The sequence below is a fragment of the Haliotis rubra genome, unplaced genomic scaffold (genome assembly GCF_003918875.1).
Source record: "Haliotis rubra isolate DU_JTF1 unplaced genomic scaffold, ASM391887v1 Scf30, whole genome shotgun sequence".
In the NCBI taxonomy this organism is placed as follows: Eukaryota; Metazoa; Mollusca; class Gastropoda; order Lepetellida; family Haliotidae; genus Haliotis; species Haliotis rubra.
In genome coordinates this window covers 1,981,472-2,006,830 of record NW_025766969.1, presented here as the reverse complement: position 1 = coordinate 2,006,830, position 25,359 = coordinate 1,981,472, and the positions used below count along the sequence as shown (strand labels likewise).

The 25,359-nt window shown below is 42.3% G+C and overlaps 1 protein-coding gene across 1 annotated transcript in view; it reads right to left on the bottom strand.

The window, feature by feature from the left end:
* Nucleotides 1–14,206: 14,206 nt before the first annotated feature.
* LOC124282570 (protein N-terminal asparagine amidohydrolase-like) overlaps nucleotides 14,207–25,359 on the bottom strand; it is a 655,781-nt gene continuing 644,628 nt past the window's right edge. The window contains exon 11 of the mRNA XM_046718580.1: nucleotides 14,207–14,709. Within this exon, the coding sequence (XP_046574536.1) occupies nucleotides 14,542–14,709 (168 nt within the window). The 3' untranslated portion in view covers nucleotides 14,207–14,541. The remainder of the gene's footprint in view (nucleotides 14,710–25,359) is intronic.

Sequence of the window (25,359 nt, the reverse complement as noted above, 5' to 3'; positions counted from 1 at the left end):
TATACATGTAATACATAGACAGTTTAACGTAGGTTAATGTAGGTTTCTGGATATATGCTGCATATACTGGTATATATTGAGTCAAAGTAATTTCCTCTACGTTCGTTTCATTCAAGTTTCCATCAATGATGGTTTCCAGTTGCTTCATGCAATGGAAACTACCAATTATACTTTACTGTAAGTTTCCATTTCTGGAAATTAACTTTGTTGGTTTCCGGCAGTTTCCAGTCGCTGAAACTAACCTTGTTGGTTTCCGGTAGTTTCCAGTCGCTGAGAAAAAGGAAACAGCCAGAAACCAACAATCATAGTTTCCGCGAGCGGAAACCAACATGATTCTCACACTACCCAGTTTCAGGTAGGTTTCCGGAAAACTGGCAACCTTGTTATTTTTGCTGTGCCATTGCGCTTCTACCTGCTTCTAAGTATTCTTGCGCATGCACCTCACTATGCCACTGCGTGACTTATGTTAGCGAAGTCAGTAATCCGGAAAAGCGTCTTAAGATCCTCAGCAGCACTAATTAATCTAAAAAAGTGCACCCTGTAAAGTGCTTCACCGGATTAACCCTAACCCTGTACTGATGAGTCCCGAATGGGTATACTCGGATGACACTGCCCTAAGGTAAGGTCTAAACTCTACAGTTACAGATTGGAAAGGGTTGTTTGCCTCAGACGTGTCAGATCCCGGATCCCTAACGATTGGAAAGGATCCCTAACCCTCAGGATCGAAGCCCGTGAAGATCCGGGTTAGAATTGGTCATCAACAACCCATCCTTCTCATAAGAGGCGACTAACCGTATCGGGTGGTCAGGCTCGCTAACTTAGTTGACACATGTCATTGTATCCCAATTGCGTAGATTAATGTTCATTCAGTTGATCACTGGATTGTCTGAAACAACCAGCCAACCTGAGGATTGGAAACTGTCCCTCACTTCATGAAAACACAACATGGCAACCAGTAGCATTTGATGAAAACATCTATGAAAGTACACAAAAGTAATGCATTATGCATTAAATCATTATTAAAATGTGTATCTATGGTCTGTATAAAATTGTGTAGTGAGGATTACTACCTGTGTCGACCCGACCTAAATTAATTAAGGTTGAAGCGAAATAAAGCAAAGGTTGAAGTGAAATGAAACATCTCATGTTTACTTTACATGGATTCATTAGCTGTTAAGGTTTTTAAACATTATGCACATTTTCAAATGTTCGATTAGACAGTGCTTTTCAATTTGGAAATTTGAAAGTAACCCTCACTGCAAAGTAATCAGCACTTTAAAAATGGCAGCACTCACTCTCCCTCTGCGTGTGATTTCTAACACTGAAAGCTGATTTTAAAGTAACCAGCACTCACAATTAAGCATCTCCCTCAGTTCAGAGGGATATGTCTACATAACATTCTCTATGTGACACGGCTTCAATGTAACAGCTTCGTGTAGAATTAAACACTCGTTTCAAATTATTCGCTTTTTATTCTCAAGTTTGACCTTGTTTTAAAAGAAACAGTCATTGTGCAGCGAGACTGTATATTTACACAAGTGCAACCCATCATTATTCAGTAGGTCAGGTTTGTTTGCAAAGGGTGGACGTTCAATGGAACGAAGACATTCCATACTCCATGAGTCAGTACAAACGACTTCCATTTATGGTAGTGCTACTACGATTAATAATAATGATAATATTAATAGAATAATTGTTGGACAAAATCTGAAATTTGAGGTTGATTTTGCTGATGGCGTTGTACTGCTGGACGGTACAGCGATGGGAGTAAACCAAGTGAAGTTATTCACCAAGTCTGCCCAGAGTCGGTCTTTTGTGGAGAAGCTTTCTGAGAAGCCATTGCATCGTGTATACATGCAGTGTGGAACAGAATAGCAATCCCACCGACTCCTTCCCCTGGATGAAGTCGGCTGGTCTTAAATGTGAAACTGAGGGCTTCCTTTTTGCTGCTCAGGACCAGTCACTTCCCACTTGTAATCGCCAAAATGTGAACAGACACACCGACTCACTCGGACAGACACATCAACTAAATTTGACTGAAACACCGACTCACTCGAAAAGACGAACCAACTCATTCAAACAGGCACACCGACTCGCTCGGACAGACACACCAACTCACTTGGACAAACACACCCACTCAGTCAAACTGACACATCAACTTACTTTGACAGACCCAACGAATCACTCGAACAAAGACACCGACTCACTTGGACAGATACACCAACTCACTTGGACAAACACATCGACTCAGTCAAACTGAAACATCAACTTAATCTGACAGACACACTGACTCACACGAACAGACACAACGACTCATTCAAACAGACACACCAACTCACTCGGACAGACACACCAACTCACTCGGACAAACACACCGACTCATTAAAACAGACACATCCACTTACTCTTACAGACACACAGACTCACTCGAACAAACACACCGACTCATTCGGACAGGTACACCGACTCACTCGGACAGACACACCGACTAATTCGGACAGACACACTGACTCACTGGGACATACACCTACTCACTTGGACAGACACACCGACACATCAACTTACTCTGACTGATTCGCTCGAGCAGACACACCGACTCATTCGAGCAGACACATCAACTTAATATTACTGAAACACCGACTCACTGGGACAGACACATCGACTCACTCGAACAAACACACCGACTCATTAGAACAGACACATCAACTTACTCTGACAGACACACCAACTCACTCGAACAAACATACCAAATCACTTGTACAGACATACCAACTCGCTAGAACAACACACAGACTCATTCGAACAGACACACCGACTACCTCTGACAGACACCCCAACTCACTCGGATAGACACACTGACTCACTCGGACAGACACACGGACTCACTCGGACAGACACACGGACTCACTCGAGCAGACACTAACTCATTTGAACAGACACACCGACTCACTGGGACAGACACACCGACTCACTGGGACAGACACACCGACTCACTCAAACAGACACTGACTCACTCGTACAGACACGTCCACTCGCTAGAACAACACACTGATTCATTCAAACAGACACACCAACTACCTCAGACAGACACCCCAACTCACTCGGACAGACACACCAACTTACTTGGAGAGACACACCAACTCACTCGGACAAAGACACTAAATCATTGAAACTGACACATCAACTCAATCGGACAGACACACCCACTCACTCGGACAGACACACCCACTCAGTCAAACAGACACTGGCTCACTCGGACAGACACGTCGACTCGCTAGAACAGACACCCCAACTTACTTGGAGAGACACACCGACTCATTCGGACAGACACACCAACACACTCGGACAGACACACCGACACACTCGGACAGACACACCGACTAATTCGAACAGACACACCAACTCACTCGGACAAACACACTGACTCATTAAAACAGACACATCCACTTACTCTTACAGACACACAGACTCACTCGAACAAACACACCGACTCACTAAGACAGACACACCAATTAACCCTGACAGACACACCAACTCACTGGCACTGACATACCAACTCACTCGAACAAACACACCGACTCATTTGGACAGACACACTGATTAACTCCGACAGACACAAGGACTAACTCGAACAGACACTGACTCACTGGGACACACACCGACTCACTCGAACAAACACACCAACTCACTCTGACAGACACACCGACTCATTCAAACAGACACACCGACTCACTCAGACAGCCACACCAACTCACTCGGACAGACACACCGACTCATTAAAACAGACACATCCACTTCGTCTTACAGACACACAGACTCACTCGAACAAACACACCGACTCATTCAGACAGACACACTGACTCACTGGGACAAACACACCGACTCATTCGGACAGACACACTGATTAACTCCGACAGACACAAGGACTAACTCGAACAGACACTGACTCACTGGGACACACACCGACTCACTCGAACAAACACACCAACTCACTCGGACAGACACACCGACTCATTCAAACAGACACACCGACTCACTCAGACAGCCACACCAACTCACTCGGACAGACACACCGACTCATTAAAACAGACACATCCACTTCTGCCGTCTTACAGACACACAGACTCACTCGAACAAACACACCGACTCATTCAGACAGACACACTGACTCACTGGGACAAACACACCGACTCATTCGGACAGACACACCGACACACTCGGACAGACACACCGACTCATTTGAACCGACACATCAACTTACACTGACAAATACACCGACTCATTCGAACAACCACACCGACTCAGTCAAACAGGCACACCGACTCACTTGGACAGACACACCAACTCACTTGGACAAACACACCCACTCAGTCAAACTGACACATCAACTTACTTTGACAGACCCAACGAATCACTCGAACAAGGACACCGACTCACTTGGACAGATACACCAACTCACTTGGATAAAAACACATCGACTCAGTCAAACTGAAACATCAACTTAATCTGACAGACACACTCTGACTCATTCAAACAGGCACACCGACTCACTTGGACAGACACACCAACACACTTGGACAAACACACCCACTCAGTCAAACTGACACATCAACTTACTTTGACAGACCCAACGAATCACTCGAACAAGGACACCGACTCACTCGGACAGACACACCAACTTACTTGGAGAGACACACCAACTCACTCGGACAAAGACACTAAATCATTGAAACTGACACATCAACTCAATCGGACAGACACACCCACACTTTCGGACGACACCCACAGTCAAACAGACACTGGCTCACTCGACAGACACACTGACTCATTCATTCAAACAGACACCCAACTTACTTGAGACACATCCACTTATTCGGACAGACACACAACAACACTTTCGGACAGACACACCGACACACTCGGACAGACACACCGACATTGAACAGACTCACCAACTCACTCGGACAAACACACTGACTCATTAAAACAGACACATCCACTTACTCTTACAGACACACCAACTCACTGGACAAACACACCGACTCACTAAGACAGACACACCAATTAACCCTGACAGACACACCAACTCACTGGCACTGACATACACACCAACTCACTCGAACAAACACACGACTCATTTGGACAGACACACTGATTAACTCCGACAGACACAAGGACTAACTCGAACAGACACTGACTCACTGGGACACACACCGACTCACTCGAACAAACACACCAACTCACTCTCGGACAGACACACCGACTCATTCAAACAGACACACCGACTCACCTCAGACAGCCACACCAACTCACTCGGACAGACACACCGACTCATTAAAACAGACACATCCACTTGTCTTACAGACACACAGACTCACTCGAACAAACACACCGACTCATTCAGACAGACACACTGACTCACTGGGACAAACACACCGACTCATTCGGACAGACACACTGATTAACTCCGACAGACACAAGGACTAACTCGAACAGACACTGACTCACTGGGACACACACCGACTCACTCGAACAAACACACCAACTCACTCGGACAGACACACCGACTCATTCAAACAGACACACCGACTCACTCAGACAGCCACACCAACTCACCGGACAGACACACCGACTCATTAAAACAGACACATCCACTTCTGTCTTACAGACACACAGACTCACTCGAACAAACACACCGACTCATTCAGACAGACACACTGACTCACTGGGACACACACACCGACTCATTCGGACAGACACACCGACACACTCGGACGGACACACCGACACATTTGAACTCATTACATCAACTTACACTGACAAATACACGCGACTCATTCGAACAAACCACACCGACTCAGTCAAACAGGCACACCGACTCACTTGGACAGACACACCAACTCACTTGGACAAACACACCCACTCAGTCAAACAGACACATCAACTCACTTTGGACAGCGAATCACTACGGACACCACGACACTTGGACAGATACACCAACTCACTTGGATAAAAACACATCGACTCAGTCAAACTGAAACATCAACTTAATTTGACAGACACACTCTGACTCATTCAAACAGGCACACCGACTCACTCGGACAAGGACACACCAACACACTTGGACAGGCACACCCACTCAGTCTTGGACTGACACATCAACTTACTTTTGACAGACTCAGTCAAACTGAACAAGGACACCGACTCACTTGGACAGATACACCAACTCACTTGGATAAAAACACATCGACTCAGTCAAACTGAAACATCAACTTAATCTGACAGACACACTCTGACTCATTCAAACAGGCACACCGACTCACTCGGACAGACACACCGACACACTCGGACAGACACACCGACACACTCGGACAGACACACCGACTAATTCGAACAGACACACTAACTCACTCGGACAGACACACCAACTCACTCGGACAAACACACTGACTCATTAAAACAGACACATCCACTTACTCTTACAGACACAAAGACTCACTCGAACAAACACACCGACTCACTAAGACAGACACACCAATTAACCCTGACAGACACACCAACTCACTGGCACTGACATACCAACTCACTCGAACAAACACACCGACTCATTCGGACAGACACACTGATTAACTCCGACAGACACAAGGACTAACTTGAACAGACACTGACTCCCTGGGACACACACCGACTCACTCGAACAAACACACCAACTCACTTGGACAGACACACCAACTCACTTGGACAAACACACCCACTCAGTCAAACTGACACATCAACTTACTTTGACAGACCCAACGAATCACTCGAACAAGGACACCGACTCACTTGGACAGATACACCAACTCACTTGGACAAACACATCGACTCAGTCAAACTGAAACATCAACTTAATCTGACAGACACACTCTGACTCATTCAAACAGGCACACCGACTCACTCGGACAGACACACCAACTCACTTGGACAAACACACCCACTCAACTTACTTTGACAGACACAACGAATCACTTGAACAAGGACACCGACTCACTTGGACAGATACACCAACTCACTTGGACAAACACATCGACTCAGTCAAACTGACACATCAACTTACTCTGACAGACACACTGACTCATTCAAACAGGCACACCGACTCATTCGGACAGAGACATCAACTTAATTTGACTGAAACATCGACTCACTCGAAAAGACACACCAACTCATTTGAACCGACACATCAACTTACTCTGACAAATACACTGACTCATTCGAACAACCACACCGACGCCCTCGAACAGACACACCGACTCATTAGAACAGACACATCCACTTACTCTGACAGACACACTGATTCACTCGAACAAACATACCGAATCACTTGTACAGACATACCAACTCGCTAGAACAACACACTGACTCATTCGAATAGACACACCGACTACCTCTGACAGACACCCCAATTCACTCGGATAGACACACGGACTCACTCGGACAGACACACCGACACACTCGGACAGACACACCGACTCATTTGAACCGACACATCAACTTACACTGACAAATACACCGACTCATTCGAACAACCACACCGACTCATTCAAACAGGCACACCGACTCACTCGGACAGACACACCAACTCACTTGGACAAACACACCCACTCAGTCAAACAGACACTGGCTCACTCGGACAGACACGTCGACTCGCTAGAACAGACACCCCAACTTACTTGGAGAGACACACCGACTCATTCGGACTAACACACTGACTCATTAGAACAGACACACGGACTCACTCGGACAGACACACCAACTCACTCAAACAGACACTGACTCACTCGGACAGACACGTCCACTCGCTAGAACAACACACTGATTAATTCAAACAGACACACCAACTACCTCGGACAGACACCCCAACTCACTCGGACAGACACACCAACTTACTTGGAGAGACACACCAACTCACTCGGACAAAGACACTAACTCATTGGAACTGACACACCAACTCACTCGGACAAACACACTAAATCATTGAAACTGACACATCAACTCAATCGGACAGACACACCGACTCACTGGGACAGACACACCCACTCACTCAAACAGACTGACTCACTCGGACAGACACGTCCACTCGTTAGAACAACACACTGATTCATTCAAACAGACACACCAACTACCTCGGACAGACACCCCAACTCACTCGGACAGGCACACCAACTTACTTGGAGAGACACACCAACTCACTCGGACAAAGACACTAACTCATTGAAACTGGCACACCAACTCACTCGGACAAACACACTAAATCATTGATACTGACACATCAACTCAATCGGACAGACACACTTACTCATTCGAACAGACACACCGACTCACTCGGACAGACACACCGACTCACTCAAACAGGCACACCGACTCATTCGGACAGAGACATCAACTTAATTTGACTGAAACATCGACTCACTCGAAAAGACACACCAACTCATTTGAACCGACACATCAACTTACTCTGACAAATACACTGACTCATTCGAACAACCACACCGACGCCCCCGAACAAACACACCGACTCATTAGAACAGACACATCCACTTACTCTGACAGACACACTGACTCACTCGAACAAACATACCGAATCACTTGTACAGACATACCAACTCGCTAGAACAACACACTGACTCATTCGAATAGACACACCGACTACCTCTGACAGACACCCCAACTCACTCGGATAGACACACGGACTCACTCGGACAGACACACGGACTCACTCGAGCAGACACACCGACTCATTTGAACAGACACACCGACTCACTCGGACAGACACACCGACTCACTGGGACAGACACACCCACTCACTCAAACAGACTGACTCACTCGGACAGACACGTCCACTCGTTAGAACAACACACTGATTCATTCAAACAGACACACCAACTACCTCGGACAGACACCCCAACTTACTCGGACAGGCACACCAACTTACTTGGAGAGACACACCAACTCACTCGGACAAAGACACTAACTCATTGAAACTGGCACACCAACTCACTCGGACAAACACACTAAATCATTGATACTGACACATCAACTCAATCGGACAGACACACTTACTCATTCGAACAGACACACCGACTCACTCAAACAGACACTGGTTCACTCGGACAGACACGTCGACTCGCTAGAACAGACACCCCACCTTACTTGGAGAGACACACCGACTCATTCGAACAGACACACTGACTCATTCAAACCGACACATCAACTTACTCTGACAGACACACCGACTCATTCAAACAGACACACCGACTCACTCAGACAGCCACACCAACTCACTCGGACAGACACACCGACTCATTAAAACAGACACATCCACTTCGTCTTACAGACACACAGACTCACTCGAACAAACACACCGACTCATTCAGACAGACACACTGACTCACTGGGACAAACACACCGACTCATTCGGACAGACACACCGACACACTCGGACAGACACACCGACTCATTTGAACAGACTCCGACACATCAACTTACACTGACAAATACACCGACTCATTCGAACAACCACACCGACTCAGTCAAACAGGCACACCGACTCACTTGGACAGACACACCAACTCACTTGGACAAACACACCCACTCAGTCAAACTGACACATCAACTTACTTTGACAGACCCAACGAATCACTCGAACAAGGACACCGACTCACTTGGACAGATACACCAACTCACTTGGATAAAAACACATCGACTCAGTCAAACTGAAACATCAACTTAATCTGACAGACACACTCTGACTCATTCAAACAGGCACACCGACTCACTCGGACAGACACACCAACTCACTCGGACAAACACACTGACTCATTAAAACAGACACATCGACTTACTCTTACAGACACAAAGACTCATTCGAACAAACACACCGACTCACTAAGACAGACACACCAATTAACCCTGACAGACACACCAACTCACTGGCACTGACATACCAACTCACTCGAACAAACACACCGACTCATTCGGACAGACACACTGATTAACTCCGACAGACACAAGGACTAACTCGAACAGACACATTCAAACAGACACACACCGACTCACTCGAACAGACACACACCAACTCACTCGGACAAACACACCGACTCATTCAAACAGACACACCGACTCACTCAGACAGCCACACAGACACATCGGACAGACACACCGACTCATTAAAACAGACACACACTTAGACACACAGACTCACTCGAACAAACACACCGACTCATTCAGACAGACACACTGACTCACTGGGACAAACACACCGACTCATTCGGACAGACACACTGATTAACTCCGACAGACACAAGGACTAACTCGAACAGACACTGACTCACTGGGACACACACCGACTCACTCGAACAAACACACCAACTCACTCGGACAGACACACCGACTCATTCAAACAGACACACCGACTCACTCAGACAGCCACACCAACTCACTCGGACAGACACACCGACTCATTAAAACAGACACATCCACTTCGTCTTACAGACACACAGACTCACTCGAACAAACACACCGACTCATTCAGACAGACACACTGACTCACTGGGACAAACACACCGACTCATTCGGACAGACACACCGACACACTCGGACAGACACACCGACTCATTTGAACCGACACATCAACTTACACTGACAAATACACCGACTCATTCGAACAACCACACCGACTCAGTCAAACAGGCACACCGACTCACTTGGACAGACACACCAACTCACTTGGACAAACACACCCACTCAGTCAAACTGACACATCAACTTACTTTGACAGACCCAACGAATCACTCGAACAAGGACACCGACTCACTTGGACAGATACACCAACTCACTTGGATAAAAACACATCGACTCAGTCAAACTGAAACATCAACTTAATCTGACAGACACACTCTGACTCATTCAAACAGGCACACCGACTCACTCGGACAGACACACCGACACACTCGGACAGACACACCGACACACTCGGACAGACACACCGACTAATTCGAACAGACACACTAACTCACTCGGACAGACACACCAACTCACTCGGACAGACACACCGACTCACTGGGACAGACACACCGACTCACTCAAACAGACTGACTCACTCGGACAGACACGTCCACTCGTTAGAACAACACACTGATTCATTCAAACAGACACACCAACTACCTCGGACAGACACCCCAACTTACTCGGACAGGCACACCAACTTACTTGGAGAGACACACCAACTCACTCGGACAAAGACACTAACTCATTGAAACTGGCACACCAACTCACTCGGACAAACACACTAAATCATTGATACTGACACATCAACTCAATCGGACAGACACACTTACTCATTCGAACAGACACACCGACTCACTCGGACAGACACACCGACTCACTCAAACAGACACTGGTTCACTCGGACAGACACGTCGACTCGCTAGAACAGACACCCCACCTTACTTGGAGAGACACACCGACTCATTCGAACAGACACACTGACTCATTCAAACCGACACATCAACTTACACTGACAGACACACCGACTCACTCAAACAGACACAGCGACTTACTCAAACACACCGACACATCCCAATGTACATAATACTTTACACACTTTTACAATCACATCTGTTGTACGCTCAGTGCCAGCCCATATTGTATTTCTTCTGTGCTCATAAGCCAAATTAATTTCCCCAGATTGTACAGCTTTGTAAAAGAGTCTGTAATTTTGTTGCATGAAGTAAGAAGTATGTTTCTCTAATTTAAGAGCTTTAATAGGCTTGGTGTATCTACCTCTTTCAATGTTGAGAGGCAGGTTTAACCGCACCTCAGTGATGCTTCTAATGTTCTTTGTTGTCTTGAAATTGGCATTTTCACATATGCTGAAGTAGATATTTCCTTTTTAAACAGTCTGTAGGTTCTTACTTTATTACCATTTAACTTATTATTGTTGTCATTAAATAAATCTGAGTTCCAATCAGTGTGCGAAATAGCGGCTGGCCTGCTAGCCCGAGGCTAGTAAAAATCCAGTTGGGCCAGAAAATCTCCACAGTCACTGGCCCGACTGGCTATTGAAGTTTCATGGGGTCATTTTTTATCACTATATATCACTCTCTCCGACTTTGTTAACTTATAATACACTTTTAAATCATGCAAGATCATGGCCTGATGAATGATGGTATTTTACCTTTGTCTAATATTTTGCTTAGTTTCTACATTTGAATTTCGGGTTAGTGAAATATTTTGTGGGCTAGAAACTTTCAGGCATAGCTAGCCTGACTGGCTAGTAAAATTTGGAAACTACTTCGCACACTGGTCCCAGTTCTCTCTATCTCATATATCTAACACATCTAGACTGCAGCATATTATGCAAACGATAGGCATGCAGCATCATCAAACCCATATGATATTACACATCTTTTAAACATATTTTAAACGTTTAGATGAGGTCTACCTTTAGACCATAAACAACGTTTATGCTTCAACGTCTTCTAGACTTCCACTTTAAACTACAATAAGATGTCATTTCAATGTTGAATGTAGACATCATTTAAACGTCTATTAAACGTTCATGTGCCTGCTGGGGAACCTTCAGGAATTGGCTGAAAGCAGCAGGATACAGGACCAGCAGACCCACAAAACTGTAGCCAGCTCACAATGCAGCATGACTTGCCTAGTGTAAATCAAATGTGTTCGCTGGAACAGTCAGAGGGTTCGCTTTTCTGATGAGTCATTTCTTATTGCATATGGTGGATAGTCGTACACGTGTTTGGAGTCAAAGGAACACAGCTATGGTTCTCCACAATATCCAGGAGACGATTGTTTTGAGTGATGATCAATCATGGTATGCGGATGCATTTCATTGGGTTGAATGATGGACCCTATTTGTGGTAACCCGTATGGGCCTTGGTATCAACAGGAGATCCTTGAGAAGGACGTTGTCCCACATTTTGATAACTATCCTCAAGCCACAACACCCATATTTGTGGATGACAATGCCAGGCCTCAGACAGCAGGTGCTGTTACCCAGTTCTTACAACAGAATGCTCTTGAGAGCATCTCATGGCAGAGATAAGTCCAAATCTCAATCTCATTGAGCATCTGTGGGACATTTTAGGCCATCGTGTTTGACAGATAGAACCATCTGTCCATATTTTTAATGAATTGACTGCTGCTTAGCATGAGGAATGGAACAGGATTCCTCAGAATAAAATCCAAGGAATAAGGAGGCTTCTTGAATCAGTTGTTCGTGTGCAGTGAGCTTACACAAGATACTGATGGCAAGTCAGTATTTGGACTTGTGAGACACTATTCCGTGAATAAGTTGTGCACAGTACTGACAGTTGAGTCAAATTTGTAATGTTTTTGCATGAAATGACATCATTTTCCAAATCTGTACAGTCTTCAATTAAACCAGATTGTGTCATGGTAAACTTGGCTATGTTTCTCCTCCACCCTTTCTTTTCGCTACAAAATTCATATGGTATGGAAATCACTGACACATTTTATGCAGAAGTTCATTAAAGTAGCTCAGTCAGAGAAAATAGGGGTTTTGCTTATCTAATGTCCTTATGTACATATTATGTTGATGAAGGACAAACCTGTACAAAATGACATAAGCTGTTTCAACAAGAGTTGATTCTGTAATGACCCTGTGACTTTGCCTGTTATCATCAGGCAGAATATCGCATAATAAGGCCAGACCAATTATGTTTCTTGTTTTATGGATTGTTGTCCTCAGAAAACCTAAAGGCAGGAGGGGAAGAAAAAAATATAAAAAAAAAAACACCAGTCAAAGTAATATTCCTTCTAAATACTCAAAGTATTTTACTTTTGGCAATTTATGAAGTGTATATGGATAAAAAAAAAAATCTAAAATGTTTTTTTCTTGTAAGTTTACATTTTTGGAGAAATAAAAACATTAGGATCACAGGATTGTCTGGTCCAGATACGTTTATTTATAGACTGCTACTGGAATATTGCTAACTGCTGCTAATTAAACAAAAAAACAAATCATAATGTTAATTTAGGGGAATTTGGAAAAAAATAATCACATTTCAGGCTAACTTCCATATTATGAACCATTGTGATTATCTTCCTTGTTTCGTTGGCTCTGTTAGGGATGCCATTATTATGTGGTGTCATGATGTCACACAAAGAAATGCTGAAAGCACCAGTCTATAAAATGATTGATGTTTTTATTTTTCATCTGTGTATTGCCTGAGAAATGGTATAGAAAATACTAATATCATCTCTTCATTTTCTCATTGATGTCAACAACCCAATCAATGGTCTACTCATATTAAGAATGTGGTACACATATCCACGGAAACATTTTGAAAAAGGATTTTCTACTTCGCTATATGTATAAAAGTATTCCCTCTCAGTTCTAATGATTAGGTAATTAATTTGCTTGAATTCACTTAGTCATAAAACATGCGATAATTCACAAAATACTATCTCCTGAATCAGTCAGTATGTTCAACAGGCAGTTTGTAATTCTGCCAATAGATTTCAGCATATGAAAGTCCAGATGCCTGACACATCTTTCTTGTAACATCGTGGTTTTCCATTTTTGAACATAGTCAAGAGTGGATGAGGATGGTCTCGTATCTGTTGTAGACACTCTCTCACATGAATTGCAAAGTTCTTTGGCTCCTGATCAGGAGATGTTGATAGATTCTGAAAAGACAACATTTATTTTCATGCTTATTTCTTCATACAAAAATCAAAAATAATCAAATAGATTCTTCAGCAACAACTGTTATGTAGCAGTAAATTTTTTACCAATAATGAGTCAAACTTGTTGAATACAATCAACTTCATGCATGATAAATATGTGAAATATTTGCAAAATGTGAATCATGACTGCAATCAAAACTTATCACACCCAACCAGTTTGTGATGAGGCATCAGCAATAAAGTTGTTTTTCACTTTTAATGTGCTTAATGTCTAAATCAAATTCCTGCAAAAGGAAGCTCCTAAGCATTAGGCACTTTTTTATCCCCCGCAACGCGTTTTGCGGGGGGTATTAAAACGAACTCCGCCCGTGCGTGCACATTTGTCTTTTCCGGAGCAGAACTCTAAAACCGTTCAATTTTTCTTCACCAAACCGGGCACATAGATATATCTGGTGGTGTACTGGTGCCTTTTTGGTAGTTTTGGAATTCTGACTAAAACATTTTTGGCGTTTCCATGGCAACAAGTTTGACTAAAACAGAAATTAGTGGTAGTGCTCTTTTCCGGAGCAGAACTCTAAAACCGTTCAATATTTCTTCACCAAACTTGGCACATACATAGATCTGGTGGTGTACTGGTGCCTTTTGGTAGTTTTGGAATTCTGAATAAAATATTTTTGGCATTTCCATGGCAACAAGTTTGACTTAGACTGAAATTGGTGATGGTGCTCCTTTCTGGAGCAGAACTTTAAAAACCTTTCGATACTCTCCTTCCACTTTTCTATATACACACACTAAAAATTTGACATAATCATAACTCGAAGACATAATCATGAAGAGTATTTTGCCATTGCAGGGGATATTGATGACTTTAACTTCTTGTTGTTCTTTATTTGATAAGTCAGTGGATTGGATCAGTGTACAATTCAACAGGATCCGAAGTAGAAGCCAAATACACTTCAAATTGCAAGAGTTTCTTTATCTCTGGTGGAATAACCAGCCTCTGTCTTCTGCTCAAAACACCCTGGGAATGGCTGTCCAAAACAAATTTCTCCCTTTGCCAAGAGGTTACATGTGAGAAACTATGACAAAAAGTAATGTAGTAACAAGCCATACCAAGAAATAGTTCTGTTTTGATTTTTGGAACATGAAATTTTGAAATATCTTCCAACTTTGCTTGAACCTTTACAATATAACATGACCTGTAAATATTGTAGCTTGTGATTGAGCTTCAAGATTTCAGTCAATCTGCCTTTAGTAGGTATCTCGAAGAAGGCACTGACCTTCAGGTATTCCTCCCACTCCAAGGAATGAGTCATGATATCATTTATGTAGGTTTTGACAAAAATCAAGATTGGCTGTAAGCTCATTGATGAGATGCTGGAAGGTACCTTGAGCATTCTTGAGCCAAAATGGCATAACTTTGCTTTGCTAAAATCCATCTGGTGTAACAAAAGCAAAGGCCGACTTGGCAAGCTCAGTCAGTGGAATCTGCGAATACCCACTAAATAGGTCAAACTTACTGATGTACTTATTTATTATTATTATAATCTATTTATACAGCACCAAGTTCCAGCTAGGCTACCCACAGGCGCTTTGTTTTTTCCCTTGATCACTGGATATCAATCTCAACGGCACTTTGTATTATCAATCTCAACTCCCTGGGGAGTATACAAGTCTTGCAGCCACTCGGTGCACCTAGTTAATGTGGCTTTCCCATCCTTACAGGTACCCATTCACTAGGCGTGGGTATTGCAGAGAATTTTCATATTGCAATATATTGCAAGAAGTTTTATATAAAAAAAAACTACTTATAGTCGAGTCAATGCTTGATTTTTTAAGCAAAAACACAACAAAATCACTATGCTTGAATAAACTTTAATAAAAATATTAATCATCCCGCCTGAGAATTTCACTTTACCATTGCATATTTTACATACCACGTTCCTCTTATCAATAGTTCCATTTACCGTGAACTTTTTCAACCCCAAATGCTGTCATACTGAAGCCTTTGCCCTAGTATTTGGCACCACAATAAATTGCTCGCTGTTGGGGATAGCCATTTTACAACAAACGCATGACTTCCGGTGTGAAAAATGGAAATATCTGAAGATTTCAGAGTGTTACAAAGTTTTGTCATGTCAAAATACCGGTTTTCGATCAGCATATCGCAATACGTATCGTTTTCATGTCTGAACCGGTAAATTTCGGTAAATCAGTTATACTGCACAGCCCTACCATTCACAGCTGGGTGGACAGGGACACATAGTCACAGTACTTTGTCCAAGTTTACTGCACGTAGCCGTGACCGCAACCAGGTGTTTGAACATATTCATGTGGCGATCATCTGGTCATATACTAATGGATTCGTGGGCTCTTTTAAGTGTATAGGGTTGTGTACTGTACACTATAGGTTGTGGCAACACTGAAAGAGTCTGCACACAAAGTTGACTCCAAGGTTTTTACACCCAGTCACAGATGGGCTCGATTCCAGCACCTCAAGCTCGCTGGATCCCAAGCCTGACACCTTCGACAGCTCGCCCACCACGCCACCTACTTTGCTAGATGCTATGATTGATTCTTGAATAAGAGTCAGTTTCACAAAGAGTGTTCATCCATTTAATGTTATGACAGCATCTGTAACTAAAACATCAGGCTTTGGCATAAGAATGCAAGGTGAATTACTGTCACTATTACTGTGTATTACCACATATAAGCCGATCCCCAAACTAGACCCTTAAAATCAGTATCAAAATGGTGTGTTCCATAAATAAGCTGACCCCGAAACTTTCGCTCTTCTTTTCTGCATGATCAGTCATCGGGAATAGAGTGTCATCAAATCCATATTGAATTACGCAAGTTAATCCTGTAATTACACTATCTCATAATAAAACATGTTCGTTGCATGCAATCTATTCTGGACTGCAATATAGTTTATTAATTTTACTCAAAATGTCAAAAATGCATGCATATATTACTGCAGTGAAATCACAATCATATTGCGTCTACTCACGCCTCGAAATGAAGTTCAGTTGACAGAAAATGTATACGTATACATATTTGGTTTCGCTAAAATTCATATTTGTTGAAGTTGGATGATCACATGTCAACAAACTTTTTGCGTGGTGGAAATAGCGGGATCACGCAAAACCTCATCGTGACAGGTCAAATTGAAAATTTAACTCTATAAACTGTAGATTTATAATACTTATCCTATCTTTGTACTCTTTCTCTTAGGTTCGACACAGTGGCAACGAACTAGGGCTGGGACGGGTACTCGGGTACTCGAATTCAGGTCGGGTACAGCTTGAATCGAGTCCTATTTCTCGGAATCGAGTACCCGGAAAGGAAGAGAACTCTTTAATGACAAGGGCAGATAATAACTTGTCTTTTTCATTATAACGTAACACATTTACATCAATGGTATTGTCGGATTAATGGAGGTTATTATTAACGACTGTAATTTATCTTTTGGTTTAAACTACAAGCTATGCCCAGTAATAGATATTCAAAAGCATGTTATTCATGTTATTATTTGTGGTCTGGACAGTGCAGGGAGAAGATCATGGGCCCCTTCTATTAGATGTTTGCTCTTTTCTTATGGTTTTGGTATGGTGTGGGAAAACCAAGGAGTAGGAGGCAAGTCACTTTTTTTTTAACCATTTTCAAGCAGAGAGTTATTGACTGTTGGAGACAAAATTGGTCAGTAAACATTAAGGAAAGTAACAAGTTGTCTCTTTATTGCCAGTATAAATCTCCACTTGAAATGGAGTCATATTTTAATGTGGTGCAAATAGACAGATATAGAATGGCTCTAACCAGATTTAGATGTACAAATCATGATATTGCTATTGAAACAGGGAGATGGTTAGGAATTATTAGAGATGAGAGAGTGTGTAAATACTGTTTGTCTATGTCCAAAAGTTGTGTACTTGAGGACGAAATTCATTTTCTCATTACTTGCTCTCAATATCATGATCTTCGATCCCAACTGTTGAATATTCTCCATTATCTCTCCAACGAAAAGAAATTTATCCACATCATGAAGTGCGAGAATCAGTCACTATTAGCAGAATACATATTCAAGGTCTCAGCTGTGAGACAGAAGTTCCTCAATACCTGATGCAAGCGAGACAACTCAATCATATTCCGCGTAACATCTTGTCTACCTACAACTATGGTTTAATTGTTTGACTTATAACCATTACAAATTATTGTGCTCATTCATCACTATATACATATACAATTTGCTATGACTTGATATGCTCTTTTACAGAAATTGTACCAAACTGCAAGGGAGTTAAACCCTATCAACTTTTGCATTATTATATTGTCAACCTATAATTATTATTGTTCAATTGTACAATGTATCTGCTTGGATAATTATGCCATTCACGCTCTTATGTAAGAGCCACCAAAACAAAAAGCTATATATTGTTTGTACTCTGGGCCAATGGGCCCCTATTACCGAAATAAATTGAACTTGAACTTGTAATTTATCTGCGCATGTGCAGTGAGTAGTCAAGTTACAGTAACAGTAGGAACGAAAAGTTTATTTTAACGAGCAATGTAAGTAATGAGATGACACGTTTTAATCCCTCTATTAACAGAGATCAAGGCTATTATATCCCCTCAGCTTACAACCACCTAATCCACAAATAATTAACCACTCAACCCACTCTGGCTTCTCATCAACCTTCATACTCACATTCCTCACCACCGGCTTCTCAATAATAAATACCCCCACCACCACCTTGGCTTCTGCCTAATTAACTTACATTCGCTAATTCTCATGGTAATCCCACTCATCTCATTTTGTTATCTTCAGCTCATCATCATGTCATTGTAGCTCATCATGTAACTTTCTTTGATGCTTTGTTTCCCAACCCTTGTTATTGTTATCTCATTATCTTATCTTGTATATAAACTGGTGTACCCCATCATTCCCCCATATGCTTGAAAACGGTATATGAACTTATACCGATACGTCGCTATTGTTAAAATAAAGAAGTTGATCATCCATAAAGTTGTGTCATCTCTGTACCAGCAACTTCTAAAATGCCACTCAAACAAATCAATGTAAGTAATGGTGTTACTCTTTATATTGGTTAAACAGACGTAATTTATATAGTTGGAGATCATTTTAATGTCTTATTGCCACCCTTATAAGTTTTCTATGATATTCAGAAAGTTGACAGAAGCATTTCTTACATTTCCGGGTACGCGATTCCGATTCGGGTAAGTACATGCGGGTACTCAATTCCAATTTTTCCTACCCGTCCCAGCCCTAAAACGAACTGTAACTGAAGTGTTTGGCCTCTCTGAAATGCTTGCCCCAAAGCACCCCTGCTGCCCCCATATCTGGACAGCCTTACAGCTCCTGAGAAGCATGCAGCACATCCTCCGGTTGATCATGTGACCCCTCTATGTAGTAATTCTCGTATCATCAGAAATTTGCAGGCCGCTGCAAATGATATTGGAACCTCTTTTTTTTTTTTAATTATCTTTTTAGTTCAGAAACCCCTGTTACAAATTGAGGCTCCAGCCCAGGGAAGCAGAAACCCATCATTAAAGGGGAAAGAGATTGAAGCAACAGGCTTCTGGTCTTTTTTTAATGGTTTTTTAAAGACATCAGACAAGCACATTGCATTCACTCACACATTCATACTGACAGAATAGGTAGCAAATAACATAAAGTATATAGTATATAAGGAAAAAATGACTAGCACATAATGGATGAAATGACACTTTGATGTTATATAATGTGATATAGATTTGGCTGAGAAGTTTAATATGGTGCTATACCGATGGCTTGGAGTGTACTACTGGTCATGATACAACATCCATTTTTGATAGAATTTAATGTTTTCACTTTTAGAGAAATATCTTGTTTTCTCAATCTTGTATCTATCACTCAACAGTCTCTTAAATAAGTAATATTTGGAGTGGAAGAAGCAAGTTCACATTTATAAACATGGAACTTTGCTAGTAATAAATGAGATCAAGCACCTCATCAAGCTCTGAAGTAAAGGTTAAGTTACGCACATGAGACCATTTTTCAAGGAACAAGTCTGAGAGTGACCTCCAGAAAGTTTGGACATAACTGCATTCCCAAAATAAATGAACAAGAGTTTCAGCACAATCCCCACAAACAGAGCACTTGTTACTAGATGCCATATTAATCTTGGCCAAATAGGAATTGGCTGACAGCAATCTATGCAGTATCTTTAATTTAAACCACCTAAGCTTTGTGTCAGGTGTTGTCTTTATTGGTTTTAAGAATATCTCTTCCCAGTTGAAGTCTACTGAAAATATACTGGCCACATAAAGAAACTGTGCACACAGAAAATGTAGATATAGGCACACAGTGTCTTTATACATAAATACAGGTGTGAACATAGCAAGTATTGGAGACAATCAAACGCTCATGCATGTGTCAGGCGACATGACGTCATTGATAGTGGCCTATGGACTTGCAATGTGTTACTGCACGTGCAGCCCGTGCAGCTGCACACAACATGTGAAACTCAGAAATTGCTGTCACTGTCGAAAGCTTGATCTTTGGTCATTCAAACGTTCACAAATTCACATGAGAAGTCACATGCACATCATGCCAAGATTAACATCTGCTCAACATCATGAAGCCAATGGAATGGTTCAAGCAGGAATGAGCCAACAACAGGTGGCAGCACATTTCCAATGCCATCGTAACACGATATCTGCATTGGTCAGGCGTTATGGAAACACTAATGACGTCGCCGACCACCCACGGTATGGGCGTCCCCGACGTAACAACGCCAAGACAGGACAGATGGATTCGGGTGACTCATCTCAGACACAGGTTCAAGACGGCAGTGACCACGTCCAAGACCACTCCCCAGGCCTTCAGTGCTCATTCAGTAGCCTCTATGTGTCGTCGATGCACTGCTGTGTTCACGCACATGGTGGTCATACCCGTTATTGACTTTGTGACTTTGTCGTGTGACGCCGTACTCGATTTTGAACTTCTGACGTCATCGTTCTTGCTCTTTTGACATTTTCTTGTGGTCCGATACTTCAGCTTATAAAGTGTCTACATCATTTCGTCTTTTCTGTGTTGTATTCCAATTCTGAAGGAATTTTCAGTGTGCACAGTTTATTTATGTGGCTAGTATATGTTCTCCCATTTACAGTCCGTTTGAGTCAGAAACGGACCAATAAATTGCAAATGTTATCATTGTACAAAATTGCCACATAAATATAAATAGTACACATGTTTATCATTTATTAATACTCAACAGCTTTCTGATATTTGAAAATTTTCCGGACTCCACCAAAAAAGTTCTTTAAGAAACTATCATCATTGAAAACGCAAAAGTTGTTATCTGTCGCGGTGGAGTGAAACCGCAGAAACGGAACAGCCAGTCATGGCGGGGGACATCTCAAAATCTATTCCGGGAGACCTGTCGGTTCCTCGTCTGTCGTAGTGTCATAGTCACGACTGAAAGGGATGACAAGTGGTGCCACAGTTGCCTGTTGTAAGCCATCCCGAGACCAGTAACCTTGTTCAATGATGTTAGCTACCTTGGTTGATACAGTTTTGCCAAGTTTCAGTCGTGATTTTGTTAAGGGATTCCTTAACAAAAACCTCTACGTCACGTAATCTAAAAGTTGTGTTTGTTCTGGCAACATCTCCTTTGACAATACCCCATATCATTTCAATGGGGTTAAGGTCACAGTGATAGGCTGGAAGTCGCAGAATATTGTGACCCTTACTTTTTATGTAACTGTCAACTTTGTAGAAAGGTTCACCTTTGTGGGTTTTTATGATTTTATATAGCTGAGGCTTCGTTGCCTTTGAAGGCCGTGCGATCTGAAATTTGTCGAGCCATGATATCATATCACCTTTTCGACTGTTCGATGTCGGGCTTTACTGTCGGGTCCTGCACGCTGTGGTATGGGGCATTGTCCATTACGATAAAAGACTCTCTGGTAGAGCTGGTACCAACTTGTTTTTAACCCAATCGAGGAAAACCGCACCATTCATCTCGGAATGGTAGTCTCTGTTATCTGTGGACTTTGCCCTGAATACCAAGTTGCAGCCTGGGAAAAAGCCTTTGCTGGAGCAACCAGCATGGAGAATGATTAGTCTCTCTCCTTTCCCTAGAGGCAGCTTTCTACGTGACCCCTTATCACCCCCATCGGGTACCCACTGACTGCTGGCAGTGTGCGAGGCATTGACCCAGGTCTCGTCCAAGTCCACTGGCTCGAACCCTTCCTCGCGCTTCTTCTTTATCACCCTGAGAAAATTATTTCTCAAGCGAACGATATCAGGGCGTTCACAGAGTACTGACCTATTCTCCCCCGAAATTTTCTTATAACAATACCCGAAAGAGTGTAAGAGTCGCCAGAGTGTGTACTTTGATACTCTGAGGTTGTGTTCTTGCTTCAAATGCTTTTTATCCCACCGGCGTGTAATGCGGTGGGATATAGTCGTCGCCTCGTCCGTCTGTCCGTCCGTAATCATTTTGTTTCCGGAGCATAACTCAAAGACCGTTCAATATTTTTCAACAAAAAATGGTGGATGCCTTTTGCTATTTACAGATTATTGTTGTTTTTATTTTTCTCGGTTTCCATGGAAACATTTTGGACTTAGTCTTAAAGAAGGGTGGGCTTCGTTTCCGGAGCATAACTCAAGAACCGTTCAATATTTTTCAACAAGACTTGGTAGATATATCAAACAGAACCTTGAGTAGTGCCTTTTGCTATTTGCAGATTTTTGGCATTTTTATTTTTCCCGGTTTTCATGGAAACGATTCGGACTTAGTCCCAAAAGTGAGGGGTGGGCTTCGTTTCCGGAACATAACTCAAGAACCGTTCAATATTTTTCAACAAGACTTGGTAGATATATCAAACAGAACCTTGAGTAGTGCCTTTTGCTATCTGCAGATTTTTGGCATTTTTATTTTTCCCGGTTTTCATGGAAACGATTCGGACTTAGTCCCAAAAGTGAGGGGTGGGCTTCGTTTCCGGAGCATAACTCAAGAACCGTTCAATATTTTTCAACAAAACTTGGTAGATATATCAAACAGATCCTAAAGTGGTGCCTTTTGCCATCTGGCAGAATTTGGCATATTTATTTTTCCTGATTTTCATGGAAACGATTCGGACTTAATCCCCAAAGGGAGGGTGGTCTTCGTTTCCGGAGTATAACTCAAGAACCGTTCAATATTTTTCAACAAAACTTGGTAGATATATCAAACAGATCCTAAAGTGGTGCCTTTTGCCATCTGGCAGAATTTGGCATATTTATTTTTCCTGATTTTCATGGAAACGATTCGGACTTAATCCCCAAAGGGAGGGTGGTCTTCGTTTCCGGAGTATAACTCAAGAACCGTTCAATATTTTTCAACAAAACTTGGTAGATATATCAAACAGATCCTAAAGTGGTGCCTTTTGCCATCTGGCAGAATTTGGCATATTTATTTTTCCCGATTTTCATGGAAACGATTCAGACTTAATCCCAAAAGGGAGGGTGGTCTTCGTTTCCGGAGCATAACTCAAGAACCGTTCAATATTTTTCAACAAAACTTGGTAGATACATCAAACAGAACCTTAACCTTTGCTATTTGCAGATTTTTGTCATTTTTATTTTTCTTGGTTTCCATGGAAACGATTCAGACTTAGACTCAAAAGGGCGGGGTAGGTTTCGTTTCCGGAGCACAACTGGAAAACTTCTTAATATCTTTCAGCGAAACTTGGCAGATATGTGAGTCAGATCTTGAAGTGGTGCCTTTTGCTATTTGCAGATTTTTGTCATTTATTTTTTTCATGATTTCCATGGAAACGATTTACACTTAGGTAGTTTGAAGTCAAGCTGGACTTTAAGTAACTGTCAGATGATTTGTTCTTTCAAAGATGTGGGGGCCAGGGGGATATGTCATCTTCTGATGACTCTTGTTTTAAATTATCAACGACATGTATTTGTTTTCAGAATAGAGCTTGTTGATAGACTGCCTTACAAGGTTCTTTTGAAAGTTGTCCAAATGTTTTAATTTGTGTGATTTTGACACGACCCCTACCTGCTTCGCATCACACTCACAATGTTTGTGTTCCAGAACATTTGTCAGTACCCTTGCTAATACTCCTAAAGCTTTTGCTGCCCGCTCACGGAATTTATTAATGGCATAAAATGGTTTGCCCCTTTCAGCTTCAGCACGGAAAAAAATCGTACACTTTAATCATCAACTGTTTCACGTCAGCATTCAACTTCATTTTTCATCAGGCATGTGTATCCAGTGCACGACGAGATAGTGGCTGTTCCGTTTCTGCGGTTTCACCCCGCCGCAACAGATAACAACTTTTGCATTTTCAATGATGATAGTTTCTTAAAGAACTTTTTTGGTGGAGCCCAGAAAATTTTCAAATATAAGAAAACTGTTGGGTATTAGTAAATGATAAACATGTGTACTATTTATATTTATGTGGCAATTTTAAACAATGATAAAATTTGCAATTCATCAGTCCGTTTCTGACTCAAACGAACTGTAACTTTAGTCTTGAAGACCTCTTTTGAAGCAGATAGGATGTAGTAATAAAATTTTGCTCCCTTTTTAACAGAGAGTATACTTCTGACAACTGGGATATGATCCAAAAGTTCATATGAAGCAGGCT